At 35.8% G+C, this 21,438-nt stretch overlaps 1 protein-coding gene across 2 annotated transcripts in view; it reads left to right on the top strand.

Moving 5' to 3' along the window:
• The window catches only part of CEP192 (centrosomal protein 192), a 66,490-nt gene that overhangs the window by 15,134 nt on the left and 29,918 nt on the right, over positions 1-21,438 (top strand). For both annotated transcript variants that reach the window (XM_026671962.2, XM_087961481.1), the window contains exons 11-26: positions 1,888-2,104; positions 2,771-2,902; positions 4,857-4,921; positions 5,014-5,211; positions 5,649-5,772; positions 7,886-7,974; positions 8,291-8,936; positions 12,869-13,051; positions 14,531-14,675; positions 15,088-15,247; positions 16,756-17,539; positions 18,346-18,494; positions 18,926-19,156; positions 19,474-19,599; positions 20,342-20,482; positions 20,978-21,038. In XM_026671962.2, coding sequence (XP_026527747.2) covers positions 1,888-2,104; positions 2,771-2,902; positions 4,857-4,921; positions 5,014-5,211; positions 5,649-5,772; positions 7,886-7,974; positions 8,291-8,936; positions 12,869-13,051; positions 14,531-14,675; positions 15,088-15,247; positions 16,756-17,539; positions 18,346-18,494; positions 18,926-19,156; positions 19,474-19,599; positions 20,342-20,482; positions 20,978-21,038 — 3,451 coding nt within the window. The remainder of the gene's footprint in view (positions 1-1,887; positions 2,105-2,770; positions 2,903-4,856; positions 4,922-5,013; positions 5,212-5,648; positions 5,773-7,885; positions 7,975-8,290; positions 8,937-12,868; positions 13,052-14,530; positions 14,676-15,087; positions 15,248-16,755; positions 17,540-18,345; positions 18,495-18,925; positions 19,157-19,473; positions 19,600-20,341; positions 20,483-20,977; positions 21,039-21,438) is intronic.

The raw sequence follows: 21,438 nt of genomic DNA, 5'->3' as shown, positions 1-21,438 counted from the left end.
TAACCCAACTGTGCAAAGTTATAGCAAATCTTTCAAAAGCAACTTACAGCCCGGTTTCAAAGTTATAGCATCTATAGCACCCATGCAGCTAATTCTTAAGACCAACCACAGGGATCCTGCAGCGGGGCTCTCCACCTATCTCCCCTCATCCCTCTAGTGGTTCCCTGCAGGCCATGGGCCAGGCATTAGGCCTGTTTCCCACTTCAATCATCCCAATGACATCCATTGCGCACTTATCTTTTGAAGCTCTCCAGAGCTTGGGTTGGGGAAGGAGGGTGATCACTCCATTCCCAGGCCATGTGGTATGATCCTGCAGGCAGCCACCATTTTTGCGACAGCTTTATTGAATTGTAACTGCTCCAGAAATGGCAGCCAATTCCCAGGAACAAAGAGACCTGTTTTGTTTCACTAACCCAAGCTCTGGAAACCTCCACAGCAGTCCAGAATTCTTTACTTGACCATGTGGCGTGATCTTGAACGCAGCCATTTTGGGGCGGCTGCATTGAATTGTGGCTTCTCCAAAATGCTAACTATTTCCAGGATTGTATCTTGTACCTCCTTCCCTAGCTCAGTTTCTGGAGAGCTTTGAATGGTAAATGTGCAATGGGTGATATGGAGTGAGGGTGTGGGACCCTGTGGATTGGGAAGTGGGGCCAAGGCCTTTCGGTGTAGGAGAATGCCTTGAGAGACCCAGGACAGGACTTGCATTTGGCCTCCCAGGACCTCAGTGAGGCACCCTATACTCAGGCTAATGACCCATCTGCAATTGCAACAACTCCAGCAGGAAAAGCAGGGATGGGGGATCGTAAGTGAGGCAATCATGGGTGCTTCACTTAATGGCCATCATGACTTCTGACTGAAATGGGCCAGTTCCATTATAGTCACCAGTTGTGGACTATCTTTATATTGTAAAACTCAGTAAGAATCACGAGGGTATCATGCAGCATGCTATAGTTTAATCAGAATATGTTCACATCTAATTGTCAGTCGAGCAATGAAAAGCTGGTGTACTGTATCACCTAAGCAAAAAGAAGATCTCACTTCATTATTTTAAGGGTAGTGTGATGCCTTTGTATTACTTATCTTGTTTGTATCACTAGAATGTAAAAGTTGTTCAATAGGTTTATTGTGTGACTGGTTTAATAATATATAACTATTAATAGCACTACATCTTTTTCTTGATAGCTTGAGAGATTCAGCTTTGGTTGGTCTCTTGCTCCTTTATTTAGCAGCGGATGGAATCTCTTTATAGATAAAAGTAACCAATGAAGCAGAATTGTTTCTGGTGATCATGAATTTGAACCGAAGAATCTGAGCATTGATAAAGTATTGCAACATTAATAAAATTCTTCTATATAGGTAGTCCTCTACTTACAGCCACAACTGAGCCCAAAAGTTTTGTTGTTAATTGAAACATTTGTTAAGTGAGTTTTGCCTCATTTTACGATCGATCTTTCCACAGTTGTTAAGTGAATCACTGCAGTTGATAGTAATCTGATTGTTAAGTGAATCTGGATTCCCCATTAACTTCACCTGTCAGGAGGTTTGAAAAGGTGATTATGTAACCTTGGGATGCAGCAACAGTCATAAGTATGAACCAGTTGCCAAGCAAGATTTTGATCAAATGATCATGCGGATGCTTCAAAGGTTGTAACTGAAAAATGGTCATAAGTCACTTTTTTCAGTGCCGTTATAATTTTGTATGGTCACTAAAAGAACTGTTGTAAATCAAGGACTACCTGTATAAGTGTGTGAATTTTTCTGTTTTGTTTTGGTGTTAGAAAATAACCTGGAAATATATCAGTTACTTGATAATGAAAAGAAAGAGCATTTTAAAAACATAAAGCAAATTTCCTCTTTTTGTATATTCTTGCTTTTTCCTAAAAGAATGCCACAAATGAAATCAACTCTGAGCTAAATCTTGATTCACTCTACTTTAAATGTATTGAGGATAATGCTGCTTCTGAGATCTGGAATACAGAACAACAAATCAAATTTCCCAACCAGTGTCAAATGGCTAATGAAAACCACATTTCTTTGGCTGATGTTTATCTGTCCCCCACTATTTGCAAAGAATCTGAACATGATCAACATACAATGAAAGGTTAGTAAAAATGTTAGGTCATTCAAAAGTTCTGGCACCCATTCATCTTGTCATGCCAACTAGAGTAACTTAGACTTTCTTAGTTTTGCTTTGGCTCTTAATCTGAGAAACTCTTTGTAAGCGGTTGCTGCTGTTTTGTGCTACATGAATCTGTAATTTAAATAACAAGTAATTTCAGATGATACATTTCACTTAGTGTAAATAAATTTGTTAATAGCTAATGAACAGAAATACAATTGAACAATAAACTTAATATTTGGTATTATACAGTAGTTTAGACAAAGTAACAGAATTTAGTTATATCAAGTCATGTTAATTGCTTTCTTAATTTATCTTGCTTTTCTCCAATAGCAATAGCAATAGCACTTAGACTTATATACCACCCCATATTGCTTTACAGCACTCTCTTAGCAATTGAGAACCTCAGCATATTGCCCCAAACAATCTGGGTCCCCAGTGACCTTGGAAGGATAGAAAGCTCACTTAACCTTGAGCCTGTCAGGATCGAACTCTTGACTGTGGGCAGAGTTAGCCTACAATACTGCATTCTAACCACTGCACCACCAGGGTTCTTAATACAAACTTTGCTTATGTTAATTGTAATATTCTTATGATATAAACTCTTTAACATAAAAATTTAAAGACAACATAAAATTCATTTTTCAGAAGACCAGTCACATAATGTTGTATACCAAAATGAAGAGGGTAAATGGGTGACAGATCTTGCATATTATACCTCATTTGATAAAGAACAAAAATCCAATGTTTCAGACATAAGTGGAGACTTTATAACTGGAGGTAAGTCTGATTATACTTTTATTTTTTTACAATTTCCTACTAGTAAATTTTTAATTCTAAAATAGCATCCATTTGCTGGCTCACAATTGAAAGAATTAACTTCTCAATATCAAGAATTACTATGTTATAAAAATAGTAATGAAAAGTATATAAATTATGCATGGGGTAATTTTTCTTTGAACTAATAGTTAAAAAGTTTTATTACTGGAGACAACGTATTGAGTTCAGTGGTGGGATTCAAATTTTTTTACCATGGCTTGGTAGGCGCGCTTTGTGCATGCTTCGCGCACACACGCAGAGTGTTTGCTACTGACTTTCTCCTATAATCCTGCACTCTCCCTGTGTCTTCCACTGTGCCGCACAAAGCAGCTGAGCTTCAAAACCAGGTAATAAAGGTCAGAATAGAGCCCGGGTGGGCGGGCCCAGCAACTGGAGCGAACCGGTTTGCTCACAGATGATTCGGACCTACTGGTTTGGCCGAACTGGGCCAAACCAGTAGAATACCACCACTGATTGAGTTGCTATATATAGTATGCTTGGCAGAAAATATAATTCAGATGTCAGTAAGATATAGTGGACAAAGTATGCTTTTAGAATAATTAAACTTAAAGCAAGAAATACCGTATTTATCGGCGTATAACACGCACAGGCGTATAACACGCATCTTCATTTTAAGAGGGAAATTTCAGGAAAAAAAATTAAATTTCTAAATAAAAACTTTGAAGCAAAATAAGGGTAGCTCAGAACTTTTTTTTATTAATATTATTACCACTTATAAGGTAAATCAGTGGTCCCCAACCTTTTTGTACCAGGGACCGGTTTCAAGCAGAAAATTTTTGCAAGGACCGGGGGGGGAGAGAAGAGAAGGAGGCTTCGCTCTCTCGCTGCTCCACCATCAAGGAAGAAACTGCTTCAAAGAAGCGGGGGCTTTTCCTGTCGCCGCAGCTATTCCGAAGCGCCCGTTTCACCCCCACTCCCACCGCGCGGCGCTTCAATCCACAGTGTCCCGTTCTGCCTGCCTGCCTGCCTGCCTTAGTTTCTGGTTGTTTGGGAGCAGCTTCGGCTGAGAATAATAACTATTCGCCTCTTTTACTCAGCCGAAGCTGTTCCGATTCAACTATTAACGAAGGCAGGCAGGCAGGCAGAACGGAGCACTGCGGGCGGGCGGGCGGACGGGGTGGGGTGGGGAGAAACGGGCGCTTCAGGAAGCTGCGGCGACAGGAGCCCCCCGCTCTTTGAAGCAGTTTCTTCCTGTGCTGGTGGAGGAGCGAGAGAGCGACTGAGAGAGCTGACCCAGAGAGAAGGACAGGCTTCGGTTGCTTCCTCCCTCCCCTTCTTTCATTTGTGTCCTTGATCCCCGATCCCAGCAGCATTCACCGAAGGCTTCTTAACATTATATCGGCGTATAACACGCATACATCATTTGCCCCCTATTTTCAGGGGGGGAAAAGTGCGTGTTATACGCCGATAAATACGGTAATTAAAACCACAAAATTACAAAGCTGTTGCTTACTAATATGACTTGGTGTATTTGTTTCTAAAAATAAAGAATGATTTTTAAAATAGCTTCTTCAACAAGGAAACTTGGTTCACATGGGAGACTACTTTGCTTTAGATTTTCAGAATGCGCACAGTATTTGTTATGAGGCCAATGATACATATAGAGTATTCCAAATGGCTTAAATATTAAATATAATAGTTAAATATTTAAGTATTATTCAATAGATATATTCTAGTAGAAATGAATATATCTAGTATAGATATTTTAGTATAGAATATCTAGTATATTCTAGTAGAAATGAAAGAAAACACCTTTTCATAAAGCTTATATAAGAGATTATAAGAAATTAGAGTGTAGAGTGAGCTCTTGGACTTGTTATAATTTGACTTTAGTTTTACATTAAGTATTCTCTTTTTCTCCCTCTCTTATTCCTCCCCCAACCCTTCCGAAAAGCTGAAGCAATAGCTATGATTGCCCAAGATCAGGACATATTTGAAAGGGAACACAGGTTTATGCAGGTAGGTAACATCAATATTAGATACATTCAAAAATATTTATATTAAAAACTTAAAGATAATTCTTGATATTTTTGTGTTTTGTATAATTTCAGGAAGAGAAAATGGACCTGCAAAATATATCTCGATTAGAAGATACATCTTGGAAATCGATTAATAACCACAATATATTAAGAGAGTCTCAAAATGACTTTAATAGAGATGCAAGTTATTTAAGACTTTCTCTGGGAGAATTCTTTGGTCAGAAATCTGAGGCTCTTGGTTGCCTTGGTGGAAGTGGTGATGTGAAACGGGTACATATATACCTGCTTTTATATGCAGGAGACACATTATGTTTTAGCATTGTTTTCAGTTAAAATTATTATAGTTTGTTGGCAGATTATTAAAAATAAAGAAGATTCATTGAAGGGTCATGGGCAAGACAGAATACTTCATTTATATAAACAATGTGGCTTTAAAAACTTAATTCTAAAATCCCTGATAGTTCTGTATCTGCAAACTACTGCAGAGAAGATTGGACATTGATCTATAGAAACTACCGTTGTTTACACAGGATAATATTCATTTGGGATACTTGGTTCAATTGATTAGCAATTATTAGACAAACCTATTAGCAACTATTAGACAAATGTTCAAGAGACATTTGATATTGCTAGATTTAGTCCATACATTTCCCAAGTACTGTTTAGCTTATCAAAAAATTTATTGTTTTCATTGTGTCTTTTTATAGCCATCTTTTGGTTATCATATCACTTCTCCAAAGAAGAGACAGCCCATACCTTTGTTGAGGCAATCTGATATATATACAACAAACTCTGGTGAACAGGATTTGAATATTTCTAGTAATTTTCAAGGTAATTTCTACTTTATATGCAGTAATATTTATTGTATGTTAGGATGCACTGATTGTATTTCACTTCTGAATAGCTGTTTATTTTCCAGTATTGGATATCTCCTTTCAACAACCCTGGAGGAAAAAGTTTAGATTCCTTCTAATGTTACTTATTGTGTGGCAAAGGGAATAGTATCTTTCTCCAGTTCTAGCCTTATCTTTCTCTAGGAAACAGACACATTCAATAGTTGGGACAATCATCCTCATAACCATACTAATTAGAGTAGCTGGCCAATTCTTAATTTTGCTTTATATTTTATTATTTTATTTTAGTGTTTTATAGGTTCTCATGGCCAGTAACGACATGGATAATAACTTAATATCCATGGACACAGATTTCTCTGATAGCTGAAGTCAATCATTGATACTAGGTCCCAGTGGCATAGGGTTATTTCCCATTAGTACTCGACTTCAATCCTTTCAGGGAAACATAATTAGCACTGTAACTGCTGATTTACTGGGCACGACCTGGGTTCTGTTCCTGGTGTGCAGTAAGCTTGTCAGTGCTCCTTTGGGAAGCTGGATGGCTCAGACATTGGAATAAATGGAGGCTAGCAGTGCCAGTCAATCTTCTCTGTCTCCTGATTCTGGAGCCCAGAGGTGGACGATCCACTTCTCCTAAGCATCGCTTTCCCACCGTCCGCCTTGCAGAGCCTGCGGGGTATGAGAGAGGCTCCCCCTCCAGCCAAGCTGTTGAGCGCTCCTTGAGAGAGATGACAGAAGCAGCTGGAGTCACTCTCATCTCGAGAGCCTGGCTGAAGTTTCTCGCGCCACTTCAGTGAGAGAGACAACAGTTTGCAGGGGGCCAATTTGACTCCGACTGCTTCTCTCTGCACTACAGATGCGGCAGGACATTCCAGCCACCACGGGCCGGTCCCATATTCCACAGCTGTAGTGATCCCGGTGGAGGAGCTGCTCCAGGATGACCAAAGGGCCAGTCCTGTGACTACTACAGCTCTGGAATATGGGACCAACTTTCCTACCGTCAGCAAGCCACCCTGGGGTGGATTTCCCTCCCCCGCCATTTTGGTCTTACCTTCCAGTTCCAGCTCGCATGGCTCTCTACTCAGTCTCAAGGTAAGTTTTGTGCTTGGCCGAAGGGTGGGGGCCAGCGGGTGGGCGGGCCATGTGTGCAGAGCAGCCTTGTTTTCCCGCGTAGCCCAGATCAATTTCTTTTGGGGGCCATTTCTTCTACGGACCACCAAAAATTTTCCATGGCCCACAGTTGGCGGCCACTGATTTAGAAGATAGTATATTTGTTAGATAATCTTGGATTGTTGCTAAAACTTTTCCTAAAGAATACTAATCTGACCTCAAAGAGAGACTAGTTTCAGGACTCTTTCAATTGCAGGCAGTGCTGCAGATTTTCTCACATATATCCCTTTCTGAAGACATTGGAATTCTTTTTCATATTTGTCATTCCAAAAATTGGGAAATAACTATCTTTTCTTACAGAAATTAGCATTAAATGATATCTAGGTCAATAGTAATTGGAAAGAGATACATACTCTATGATATGCAGTAGAAAATAGTACTTCACAATATATCTACTGACTACTTACTACCAAATATGGAGATATTTGCTTTATTTTTTATTGAGTTTTTTTGTTTGGGTGAAGCTAGATGATTAAAATCTGGCATCTGTGAAAGTCTGCAGTAAGAAAAATGATTCTACCGGATTTGAGATCCATTTCTAAAGTGCACCAAGAGACAACTGCAACTGGGAGAGCCAGGATTGCGGTCATTAAGCAAAGTGGTCATGTGGTGTCTCATTCAACAACTAAGATTTCAGGCCCAATAGTGGTCATAAGTGGAGGACTATTTGACTACTTGTAGCATTGGTGTTCATAAAGCATTCTTTGTGATCATAAATCATAGTTTATGAAATTATGTTTGGAGAATCCTCAACAATTACTATTTGCAAAGTTTGCTTTCAAATCTGTATGAAAAGCTAAAGACCAGCTCTTGCTCCTTAAAATGCTGGGCCTCTCTCATTGTTAATAGTTTAAATAATATCCTAACCTATTTCAATTACCTGGGATTGACTGTCTTATCTGTTTTGTTCATTTCTTTAGGAGATGTAAAAGAAAGCATTAAAAAGGAAGTTGCATTTACTGCTTCTGCTGTTGGTGAATCAGATATGCAGTCCAGAGAAAATAGAACTGTAAGTATGCAAATAGGTTCCAAAATCAAAGCAATTGTATTGATAAAAAAGGTTTCATTTTATAAAACTACTAAAACAAGTCTGCCGTTTGTTTCAAAATACAGTTATTCATGTTGAGATTAGAATATAAAACATAACTTCTCTGAGAGGATTTAATGTGGCAAAGGTAGCATTTGTGGTTCATAATGTCCAGTTATAATTGGGTCACTTTTTCTAGACAAGTGGGTTGAGTAAGATTTTGATGAGTTTTCACATCAGTTGAATTAAACATTTTAATGTAATGTTAAACATTCAAATCACTTATTTTTCCATTCAGAATCAATCTAGAGACAGAGAACTTGAAAGAAAGCACCTTCATCTTGAGCCCTCTGTCCTGAGTGTGAGCACAATTGCATCTGCGATTGCAAATGCTTCTGTTAGTGCTGAACCATCACAGCTAGCTGCTTTGATGATGGCACTTTCCAACAAAAATAAAGAAGGAATAAATGTTCCAAAAGGTGACAAGCTCACAGACTTCTCAGTTGTGAATCAGTTATTATCGAGCAATATAGAAAATAGTACATTTGATATAGAAAAATATCTCAGAAGAGCTGAAGAAGTTGAAAGTAACAATGAACAAGAAAACCTGATTAAACATGGAGAAGCCATTATAGATGGGCACAAATTTTTGTCCATGCATGAATCCAAAACTTCTCTTTTGGGAGATTCGTCTAAAAGCAATTTCAATACCAGCCATGGAAAAGAGAAGCAGCATCTGGAAAAAATATATGAGGGAAACTGTGTTGGAGGATTGCACCGTAGCATTTCTTCTGAGCAGAAAACAGAAGTGGAATATGTGCAGACATCATCTAATACAGCTGAATATTTTCCATCAAAAGAGCAGACTTCATTACAAAATTCAAAAGAGCAGCCACCTGAATATGCTGGAGTATCTTCAGAGACCAACTTGCCATCAATCCCAAGTGAGTTTTAATATTTTTTTTCCTAACCTGACTTGAATTCAAAAGGCACTTTTATGACAGACAAGGAAAACAATATTTAAATGAAAGTCTTGATGTGCCAGTTTGATTGATATTGGTTAATAAAAAGATAACTAAAGAAATTGAAATATGAATAGGGATTTTTTCCTTAAGTGAAACAGCAAGCAGTATTGTGTGTTTCCCATTATACTTTTCTGGTTTATTTGGCATGAAATGTAAAATTATGCATAAATATAGAAATAAAATGTAAATATAAAATTGTGCATAAATATAGGAATAAAATATTAAGGTGCAAACCTATCTCTGGTTCATAAGAAGTAATGAAGTAAATGTAGCAGAATATTAATTGCTCTACATTTATTTTTGGACTTACTTTGGAAAATAGGCATACATGGTAAATATGTGTAGTATTTATTTGAGGATCATACAAGCTAAGTCATTATGTAACTTGTTTACTTTTGTTTAGCATAAAATTTCGATCAAGTACTTATGGTTTTGAAATCATGGTTTGTGGCTTGGTTTTACAGGTAAAAATAATTATCGCAAACTTTACGTATTAAAAGGAATAATGTCATAGTATAGCCATGTAAACCCAACCCAAAATGCAGTACTTTGGATTTTAAGTTCAATTAAATAAATATATTACTGTAACAAAAAATAATGTTTTTTATTTTATCTTTATTCCCATACTTCCCCATGTAGCCCATCTAAAAGAAATAGAAAAGTCACATTCTGGAAAACATGAGTTAAAAGGGGGGAACTTGAGAGAAGTACCTAACATTTCTAATTTATTTATTTTTCTTATGTGTCCTTCAGTCATAATTATTACAAATTGATGCATTAACTTTGTATTTTTGCATGTTTGTTTAAAAAAAAAATTAAGTCATGATAATTGTACATGCTTTAGAAATAATCTGAAAAGTTTTTTTTTAATTATCAGAATTAGTTGATTTGAAATGTGAAATAATTGGATTTTTATTCACAATGAATAGTGTGGTTTTTTTTTTTACATTCAAGTGTATTCAGAGTTTTACTTAAGAATACAATATAATAGAATATTCAATTATACTTGTATGATTAAAAATGCATTAACATTGAACTTCCGGTTTGCAAGCTTTCGGCGGCGGCTGGGATTCGCGACCGCGCGATCCCTGCTGCGTTCGCCGCCAAGGTTCCCCCAATCCATTTGGATCTGGGGGATATAGCTGCCCCGTAGAGGCAGCTGAAGACGGGGGATCCGGCAAGGGGTTTGGGGGTGTCGCAAACCCCCTCCCCAGCCGGCTAAACCCCCTTTTCCCGAGGCGGAGGAACGGCGGTCAGCAATGGCCGCCACGAAGAAAGCTGCAGCCGGATAAGCAGGTGCAGGAGGGAGAAAGCTGGAAGAAAAGTGAAAGTTGCTTCTAACTGGGACAAGACGGGAGAAAGTGACCTGGAACCTTGAAGGCTGCTAAGTAGATATTGTTCCTTGTGAGAGTTACAAGCTGCGAATACTCTAAAGGGGAATGTTTTTTCTTTGTTCTACTCTCCTTCCTAAAGTGACAGCGGGGAAAAAAACAAAACCTTTTTGGCTGTGAGTGGGAAGGGAGAGTGAAAAAAATTAGAGCAAAATTTGAAAATAAGGAGAAGATTGCCTAGAATTGCAAAGAGTTGTTAAACATTAAAAAACTTCCAAAAATATATTTGAAAAGGATTTGTGATTACTTTAACCCCAGAAAGAGAAAGTGAAGAAGAAGAAGGTATCTAAAAGAAATAGTCTGTTTGGATTGTTTGGTGATTTTGGAACCTTTGGAAATTACTTCTGATTAAATCATCTGGGTGGTTGTTTGGAAAAACTTTTTCTCTACACAATGGCATCATCTATGGATGGATTGAAACTTATATATCAGAAATATGAAAGAGAAAAACAAGGAGGGGAAGATGGACTTGGCACTATTTTTCAATACTTAGAAATGGTGGTTTATACTTATGTGAAGCAGAATGAGGATGATGGGGACGAAGAAGAAGAAGCCATCTTTGATGAACAAATGACTTTGATTGGAGAAGGGAAAAAGCAAGAGAAAAAGGAAAAAAAGGTCTTTAAGATCTGGAAAAACAGCCCAAAAAGAGAAGAATAAGGTGAAAAGGGGACTATGTTAAGAAACAACAGAAAGGGGGAAAGCAGAATAAAAGGGAGGTGGAGAGACAAGGGGTTAAAGAGGACAAGGAGAAGAAGAAGCAAGAGAGAAAGGAAGGGATGAGAAGTCCTAATGGTGGGGAGCAAGATGTTAAGAAGCAAAAGTTTTTTAGAGATAATGGATAAATCTTATTGTTAAAGGGATTCTAGAAAGGTACATAAGACTGCATTTTTATACTTGTATTTAAAAGTAATCATAGAAAATTAGAAATAATATGTAACTTAAAATGTGATAAAATATTTAACATAAATTAGTGAAATTTTTGGTTAAGAAAAAGGGAGTACTATAATGAAACATGATTCAAGATTGTGATGTGGGGGGGGTAATAATCTTTGGAAAGCATAAGTGTTCCCACAAAGGTATGATATTTAATTGAAATGGATAAAATGCTTAAGATATAAATGATTGTTAATATTAATGATTAGAATATGGTATACTAGTGAAATCTTTTGTGAAATGAGATTTGAAGTAGAAGAAGGAGGAACATTTTAATGAAATATTGAGCTATAATATGTGATGGGGGGGGGAATAATTATGGAAAATAGGGCTCCCATAAAAGTATGTGATTTAATTGAAAAGCAATGAGTTAAACGTTTAAGATATGAATGAATATCAATACTAATGAATAGATTTGTATTATTTTTTGATAATATAGTATAATTTTAGAATGTACCAGACAGAATCCCAATGTATGTCATGTGTTTTATATTAAGTATTATAAATATAGGGGAAAGAGATAAAGGCATCATACTCCATACAGTGTACAGGAAAAGTCTTTCTTCTTTTTTTAAAGAAGAAAAATAAATGGTTGGCTGGAATAGAACAGACAAAGAATAATAAATATTATGATACGAATTGAGAGGAGATAAATAAAATAAAATAAAATTGAGAAAATTTAAAGGAGAGGAGATAGAAAATTGAAAATGTTAATAAGATATGAAATGGTATGTAAAATGAATATGAATTTGAATTTGTGTCTGTACCAAGAGTTTTAACTTTAACTTTCAGAAAAGAGATTTTTTTATGCTTTTATGTTTTGTGTTTATGTGTATTTATGTATTGTTTGTCTTGAAAATAAAACTTGTTTTTTTTAAAAAAAAATGCATTAACATTGAAAGAAAGCTATGCCAACGCCATGTTAATGTACTGCTAAATGCATAATGTAATTGCTAGGGCGGGGTTTCAAACTCGACCGAATGGACTGAATCCGGCCTGCGGGATGTTTAAATATGGCCCATGGGGCCAGCCTGGAAATAGCAAAGGACCGGCCAATGGTGCCTCTGCTAGTGAAAATGGGGTGCAGGGGACCACATGTGTCTTGTTTTCAGCATGGCTGGCCTCCTGCACCATCCTGCCGCCCAAAATGTGGCGGGGGGCTGCATGTGCCCCCCATGCCCCGTTTTGGCAAGCAGGATGCTGCAGGAAGCATCTGTCCCATCTCCCTCCCTCGCCCCCCCCACCCCCCACTCCCTGGCCCTCGGAGGACAACTACAGTGCTGATCCAGCAGTCAAAGAAATCTAATTTGTCCTTGGGTATGTTACTGGAAAAAATAGTTATGCCCCAGATTTAATTATTGTGTTCAGTGAAAATTTTTCTACTGTTGTACCCATTCTTATTACCCAGTTTTCAATCATTATTACTATTGATAATTATTTTTATGAGATGGTGCATTAGTATGTGAAAAAAATCAACCACAAATAATTGATCAAGTTGTTAACCTTTTTTTCTGTTTTATCCAGCCAATTCTAAATCAGAAGAAAGAGCTAACATGAGCACCCTTCCCTTCAATTTAAAGGTTATTCCAGTATTGGTTCCCCCTATTTCTAACAATGAAAAAGCTACAAATAAAGAGAATAGTACATGCTATAATGAAAAACATGTGACTTTTGAAAACATACATGTTGATAATCAGACTATTGTGGGTAAGTTAAAAATCTTGTACATGAATTTATGCAGGTCTGAGAACAGTTTAAGAGGACAATGACCTGCTATGATAGTGATGTGTGATTCTTCCACTTCATTTCTGGGGGAGTTTTATTAATCTTTATTGAATTTTTACTACTGTTTTTCAGAGTCTTCTCTCTTATTCTGTGTTTGTAGTTTAACGTTATGTATATCATTAGCTGTACGTAGATTATTTACTTTTGTTGTTCCTTAATTTGTTACTTGTTAGAAAGACCCTAATTAAAAAACAAAAATAACAGTGAGAAAGCCATACTATTTTATCAAATTTAAACATGAATAAAAAGTAAATAACCAAAGAAAGAAAGAAAAAGCATCAGTTAAAAAGCATGATAAACGTACAAAGAAATAAAAAAGAAAAAGAATGGCTTCTGATTTTCTTTGGTACAGATATGGATAAAAAACCACCATCCAATTCTTACTTAAAATTAACAATAGTCTACATTTCTTATTATCCCATATGGGGTTTCCAAGTAGAACCAGTTAGGAGTTTTCCTAGCAATAAGCAATAACTATTTCTAAGGTAATTACTAGATCATTAATATTATGAGTTCTGCGGAAGATTCACTAATCTACCTGCCATCTTCTTCTGATGTTCTGTTTATATTTGTATAATGCTATTAGGAATAAGAATAAATTTTAGTTGAAGAATGCAACCTTTCATGGGGAAGTGTTACAGTTTATGCACTGGAGGGTTTTAAAGATAAATGCTACATTTCATGAACAAATAGCTATACTTTATAATGGACAGTTATATTGTAATCTATAATATATATAAAATTTATAATATCATTCATTGTTTATCTTTACCAACATCCTTTTTCTCTGATATAGAAAAATTGATGTTCATGTTTTCTTCTATATATCAGTAAGACAGGTATCAGAAGTAAATGTTTTACCAAATAATACCTGTGGTATCTCTGTATCAGTTGGCCTTCTTCTGGATATTATATCTTATGTGAGCTTCTCTTAGAATTAGATACATAGTGGGTTATATATTTCCTTTTGGGAATTTCTTTTTATATAAGTTCACATACCTTACATATTTCTATTATTACATTTCGAATACTGTATTATAACTATTTGGTGGGCAGATATTGGAACGCAATCTGTCTATTTTATTTATTCAGTTTATTCAGCCCCATTTATTCAAGCTTATAATTGACTACATTTGTTCAGCCAATTGATTGATTTTTACTTAGTATGTTGGATTATGAACTATAGTCATGAATGAGCTTTAAGTGAGAATTTAGCCAACTATACCAGTAGTTTATAAAATTGCCCTCCCCCCTCAGTTTGGTACATTACAAATACTTGCCTGATCTGAAAGGCATAAGACACGTTTGTACATTCTGGAAGAAAATCACAGTATTTAGGGAACTAGCAATACTATTTAAACATCACTAAGAAGAATCCAAATTATTTTTTCTAATGTTCAGGTGAAGCTGTTGGAAGAATTGAACCAAAGCTTATGATGTCAACACCTGGTGTACAAATTTCAGATGAACAGTATAGCTTCAGACCTTCAACTTCCCCATTGACTCATTCATCTCCAAGTGAAGCTTCAGGAGCTACCTTTACAGGGTAACATTCTATGTATCTAAGAGATAGGCTATGCTTATGTATGAGGGACAGGTTGTTACGATGCTTTATCCTGTAGCACTGCTTTCATGTTCTGTATCACCAGTTTGGTGTCTCAGGCAAAGATGGTCCCCTTCTTTTTTTAAAAAAAACAACCTAGGGATACAAATGATTTAACCGTGGGTTTTCCACAAAGGAAGTACTTCAGTTGAATTTATTCATTAACCTATCTGAAAAGGTTATTTTTGTTTGTTAGGGGATACCAATTTTTACCTTTCTTTCCTTTGTTAAGAATTCTTTAAAGATAAACTTTTCAGAAAGTTATTGAAGATATTTTAATTAACATTAGATTTTGCAGTTGTATAAGTCATAGATATGTAGATATTTTTCTTAAAGTCTCTGCTTTGTTTCTTAGGTCTGTCTGTCCTTCTACATCACCCAACTTTAAGGAATCAACTTGCAATGACAATACATTACCACAATCAATATACTCTGATCTTAGCTTAGAACATTTGACTTTTGTTTCTGCCACTGAAAACACCTGTAAAAGTTTATTGAGTCCAACAAGTTACAAAGTAAGTACTTTGTTAAATGCTAATGTTTATTTATATATTGACTTTAAGGTTTTACTTACCTTTCAGATTACACTTCATGGAATTGCAATAAAATGTTAGAAAGGAACCCTGTAGTTTTATGTAGCATTTCACAAGCTCTGATTTCTGCCATGAAGGTTAATTATTTCTATTTTAACTATAAACGGACTTCCTCAGTTCAGAAGTTTTCAAATCTCAAATTTACAATGTAGTAAAATTAGTAATGGTATCAATTAAAGATATTGCACCTAAAATTCAAGATCCATTTTATCTCACAAAATCTGCAAATAGTCCTTGCTTAACAATGGCAAGCAATACAGTTGTAAGTGCAATCTCATGATGACTGCATTATTTAATGACAATCCTAGCAGTCCCGTTTGCCATCTAAGCAAGGACCAGGACTTGTAACTTCCTGCTTGTTTCTAACAACCAAAACGAGTGGTGAAGCTGGCAGGAAGTTTCAGGTCCTGGTCCTTGCTTACAATAAGCCTTTCTTCTGGTAGTTCACAAGCAGACTAGTGGAGATGGATTCTAGTGAGTACAGATGGATCTATTTGCATTCTGGAGTTCAAAAAGATCGTGTTATATTTGTCAAATATTTTTTTATGTCAGTAAATATATAGCAAAAATTAGCGCAGGTTAATGACCAGTTGCTTAACTACTGTTTAAAGTTATGTTGGCCTCAAGAAGGGTGTTTTACAGTATGTAAAGCATTTATGAAATTTATGAAATCAAAAAATATCATATACACATCACAAGATCGTGATTTGGGTTCTTGGCAACTTATTCGTGCATATGACTAATTGCAAAGCATCCCACAATCACATGCCAATTTGTGATCTTCTCTGCTGGCTTCCCCAGAAAGTCTGAGACGGGAAGCTGACAGGGAATGTTGCAAGCTGTTGCCATCTGCTGAGAGGGCTCTTTTTTGTTGCAGGGTTTTTCTGAAAGAGTTCCCCACGTTCCATGCCTACTTAGATATCAACAACCAAAATCCAAGAGGGCATGGAGCTCAAAATCTTCTCACTTCTATGAGCTTTCCACAGAGCAGGGAGACAAGGACCACAAGCTCTGTATGCTTGGACCCCACCTGCTAAAATTTAAGCAGGCACAGAACTCAAATCTCTCCCCACCTCTGCAGAGCCCTCAACTCTCAAAGGGCTACCTAACTGCCCTATTGCTCTGTTTGCTTAACTACCCAGGAGATCACCTAATGATTGCAACCAGAAACACCAGGATTGTGGTCATTAGTGAAGTGGACACCTGGGCATCTTGCTTCACTCAGTGTCTGAGATTCCAGTCTCAATTGTGGTTATAAGTTGAGGACTACCTATATAAAATATTGTTATTAACTATTTTTAAAAACGGACATTGATGATTTGAACTTATATGTTTTCAGTAAAATATTTCATTGTATATAATAAAATATGTATTTCATCTAAGAATGCATGCTATAAATCTTAATCAGAATTTTAATGTTTTCTGTTTAGAGTAATCATACCAGTGATTTGAGTACCACAATAGTTTGGAATAGTCCAAGTTCATTAATGGAGACTCAAACAGGAAAAAATATTGCTTTGCAAAGTAACAAATCTCTATCATTAAACAAAAATGCAAGAGATAAGAGTCTAGTTATAAATGAAAATGTAGATCATAATAATCAATGTGATAAGAAAAAATCAACTGGAGAACTTCCAACAACAAGCAAAGATCATCCCACACAGAACTGTAAAAAAAAGAATGAACTGGATCAGGTTGATATGCCTGCAGTACAGCAATACTATACAAGTGCCATACATGGACCAGGCTTACAGTCTCCCCCAAAACTGTCTACTTACAATGATTTAGGCAACTGTATTTCATTAAATCAAAATAACGAGCATTTCAAATCCCAGAGTGCAGCTTCAAAGCTTTCATCTATGTCTTCTGGACTTCCAGCACTATTAACAGGATGTTCTCTGAAATCAACTCCATTTGCCCAGCAATATTTGGGAAGCTTGCCATCCCATGCAAACGTTTTGCCTCGGTACTGTCCACCAGTTCTTAGTGTTCCAGCAGGTCTGATTTATTCTACAATTCCTGTTGGTCACATTCAAAGCTCAGTAACTCCTGGAATAGCAGTAGGTTCAGGCATTGGGTCTGGAATGACAGGAACAACTCAGCATTGCAACCTTACATCCAACCAAAATATCTTTAGTGGTACCTTACATACTGGGCAAGCACCTGATGCTGGGGGACTCAGGCAGAGGGAAGAATCAATGTCATTTGGATTTGGTAAGTCAGTATATCATAGTCATGTAAAGTGGATTTAGCTACATTTCATTTCTTTTTTTTTCTTAACTCATATTTTAATTCCTTTGGTTTACTATTACTGTACCTTATATAGTGTTGATTAATTTGAAGAAGAACAGTATAATGAGTATAGGTCATAATGAGATTCTTCCCCATACCAGAATCATCTTGTCAACTGGAAATAATTAAATGGATCTTTTAGCTTTCTTTAGCAGTGTGCTATGTGCTGTACTGCAATGATTCCATAGCAATAATTTTCTCAACGATGTAACAAATTTGCTTGTACCAGTTGATCTGGTTCCAGAGTTTACATGGTGAAACTCAAAGATTCTGATTCTAAAAGCTTTTCAAATAATTCTAATGTAGCCCTCTATTTTTCTATATTTGGTTAAATCATCTAAAACAGGTAACCATAAAATGATAGAAAGGAAGCCCTTTTCTCATCACCTATAGTTCTGTAATATGAAAAACATATTTTCTAACTTGTTGAAATTATTTCTAAGTATTACTTTATAGAATGAAAACCTTGGTGGAAGTTGTGGTTTATTTGTTTTTACAAATAGAGTATATCATAATATTTGATATTAAATGCTGTTTTAAATCAAATTAGCAAATCATAGCTATGGCTTTTAAAATTATATGAGCTTTTATTTTAATCTTATATTTAAAAATATACTTACAAGGATCTAATAAAGTATAAGTATTAACTGTTTTTATTACTATTAAGAGGCTACTCAAATATAAAATGCCTTAACATGTAGCCATATTGTATTTTTTTTTTACATTAGAACGTGTCAAAGTCCCAGAAGAAGTAAAATTCCCTAATTCTTGTTGTGTGGGTCTGACATCCCATGCTGTCCTTAACATTTTTAATCCATCTGAACGGTGGCTACAAGTCAATATTGGCCTCCTTAGTATTATGCTTGATGGTGAAAAGGTATGTAATAAAATTTGCATATTCTTAAATAGTATTTAAAAAGGTGTGTATTTTAATGTGTTCAGGAATTGAGCAAAAATACCGTTAGAAATGGAACTACAGCTTCTATGGCAGCCTCAGGAAGATTTCTTAATTGAAATCTCAGCATGTCATTGTGAAATTATATCAGTCTTGTCTACATATCCTATTCCCAACTATTGGTTATGACTCTTTGTCAAACATCTGTATGATATTTATAATGAAGCTTTTATATTCCTGTTCAAAATATAGGCCAATATAACACTTAAGCCAAAAAGCAGAGAAGATGTTAGTGTGATCAGCACACTCATACAACTTGGAGATTTTAGCTTCTATTTATGTCTCTATAATATATATGACTCATAATTATATTGAAAATTGTTTGTCATCCTGTGTACTTTTTTTGGTTATAGATGGATCCTTTGAAACCCAGATGCCTGCTATTTAAGAGCAAAACTGTCATAGGACCTTGTGCTACAGAAGAACTAAAAATGCTCTTTTTACCCAGTCAAGCTGGAGTATTCCAGTGTGTACTGAATATTGCCTCTTGGCCATTTTCTGCAGATCCAGATCTCATTATTCAGGCAGAGGCTTTAGGATCTAGGGTAGTTGTGAATGCAGTTGCTGAAAATCCTGATATAGAGGTAAAAATTAGCATATAGAGATTGAATATCTAGCTTGTATTATTTAGAATAATTTATGGCATACTTAAAAATAAAAAACAGTATTAATATTGGTCTACGGATTGAAGTTAGTAAAGCAATTAATTTTTTTGTGTGCACAACTAGATGTATAAAAACAGCTCTTTTGGCTTAGGTTAGCATATCATATTTTTTGACCCATATGCTAGTTTGAAAGGTTGATTTCTGGTAATGAAGATGTGTGGTAACAATCATTCTGCAAAAGTGGTAAGTCCTTTTTCTGTCCCCACTCCCGATTCATTTTTTTTTTTTTTTTTTAGGTGGAAGCAGGAAGAACAAATTCTCTTGATTTTGATGATTTGCCATATGGCAGCTGGAAAGCACTGCCATTGAAATTAACTAATAAAACTCGTGCTAGAATGCCAATCAGGCTTGTTATTCATGCAGTAAGTACACTCTACATATGCACACTAGTTTGTCCCTTCATGGGGATTCTGAACTTAAATGACTGCTAGGCTAGGTTCACTGTTGTCTTTATAGAAAATTATGTGGCAAATAATGCATGAAATTACAAACAATGTCCACTTTGTTGCAAAATGAGCAAAGCCCAATTGGTATTAACTGGATTATCTTTCCAAAGTTTTATTGTTATTCTACCAAAGTGCTAGTCTGCACTGTACAAACTGCTCATTCCTTTACTGTTAATAATCTGAAAAGACAAAAGCTATCTAACCATTTCATGATCTTCATTGTCAATTCTAAGACTGGTTGTTGTATTGTCATTGATTTAATCTTTATATTTAATCAGTTTCCTCTTTTTTCATTATGCTTCTTTCATTACTAGTGCTTACAGATCATTTGTATTTTCAAGTATCGTCTGCATAGTACTGATGTTTCTTCCTCCAATTTTAAAGCCATGTTCATCTTCCAATCTAGGCTTTCAAAATACATATATAGATTAAACTGAAGCTTTTTTTAGAAAGTTAGTGCTAATAATCATAATTAGCCTCCTTTTAAAAGGGCTAATATAGGTTTCAAAATTTCCAATGATAAAAAATAGGCATTTGGTAACACAGATTATCACAAAAAGATTTCCATTGATAAAACTTATGGACTGAAAAAGAATTAATAGTGAGCATGAATAAAACCTTGTGTTTAATACAGTGTGTATTAAAATATTTATTTCAGAATGCCATAGCATGGCGCTGTTTCACATTTTCCAAGGAACCAGTAAATCCATCTCAAAGTGCAGTTCCCTCTTACAACATTTCTCAGCTAGCAGCTCCATCTGTTATATCTCATGTAATGAATGCAAGCTGTGATACACAAGTAAGTAGCTTGAGACTAGAATACTGTTATACATTTATATAAAAGAGTATAATTCTTTTGGTCTTCAAACTTGACAGCTTTCCTCCTCCAGTCGTGTTAGCTCAGGAATTCTGGGAGTTGAAGTCCACAAGTTTTAAACTTGCCAAGTTTGAAGACCCTTGGTATAATTGTTAGCTACAGAGAAAATATGTTAAACTTTGGCAACATTATTTCATTGACCACATGCCAAAATTGTTCTATTCGGAGATATCAATTTGATTTAGTAGTATACCTAATAAAGTATGCCTGGTTGTGTTTTGAGAGGTTGTATATTAAAAAAAAGAATATGTGTACTTTCTATATCCTCACTGTATATATATCTTAAGATTATAAAGATTTCTTATATCATCACTTAGCTTTTATGTAGCTCACTGAGGTCTTGCCTTTTTTCAAATACTTTTAAAAGTTGTACTTTCTATGTAATGCTTGATTCTACATCAGTATCTTTCTTTCCAGGATCCTGATGTTTTAGTAGTATGGGTCCAATTTCGTGCACCGAGCAAGTGCACACATTCAGGTACAGATTTGCTATATTCTAAAATAAATTATGCTAAAAATCCTATGGCTAGTTTGAACTTAACATAAATCTGTTTTTTTTAATGTTAGACCAGCCTAGTATGAAAATTCCAACACATTCATATAATGCGCCATTTATGGGGAAGGAGTGTCATTTATGTAACTGGTATAGTTACTGCTTTTTGGGGGGAGGGGTTTGAATGCTGTTTTAATCTTATGAAGAAGAAAGCAGAGACTGATTGCTCCCTGTGTTCTTGTACAGAGAAAAAAGTACTTTGTCCTTATGCACAAAAGGACTTGGAACTAATACATGTAGTCCTTGACTTAAAACAGTTTGTTTAGTGACCATTCAAAGTTACCACAGCACTGAAAAAAGTGACTAACCACCATTTTTCACACAT

Source organism: Notechis scutatus, chromosome 3 (assembly GCF_049901735.1).
Source record: "Notechis scutatus isolate UNSWTSFEM ecotype Mainland chromosome 3, rNotScu1.2, whole genome shotgun sequence".
In the NCBI taxonomy this organism is placed as follows: Eukaryota; Metazoa; Chordata; class Lepidosauria; order Squamata; family Elapidae; genus Notechis; species Notechis scutatus.
The sequence above is the reverse complement of the archived record's forward strand: the minus strand, read 5'-3'. Positions and strand labels throughout refer to the sequence as shown.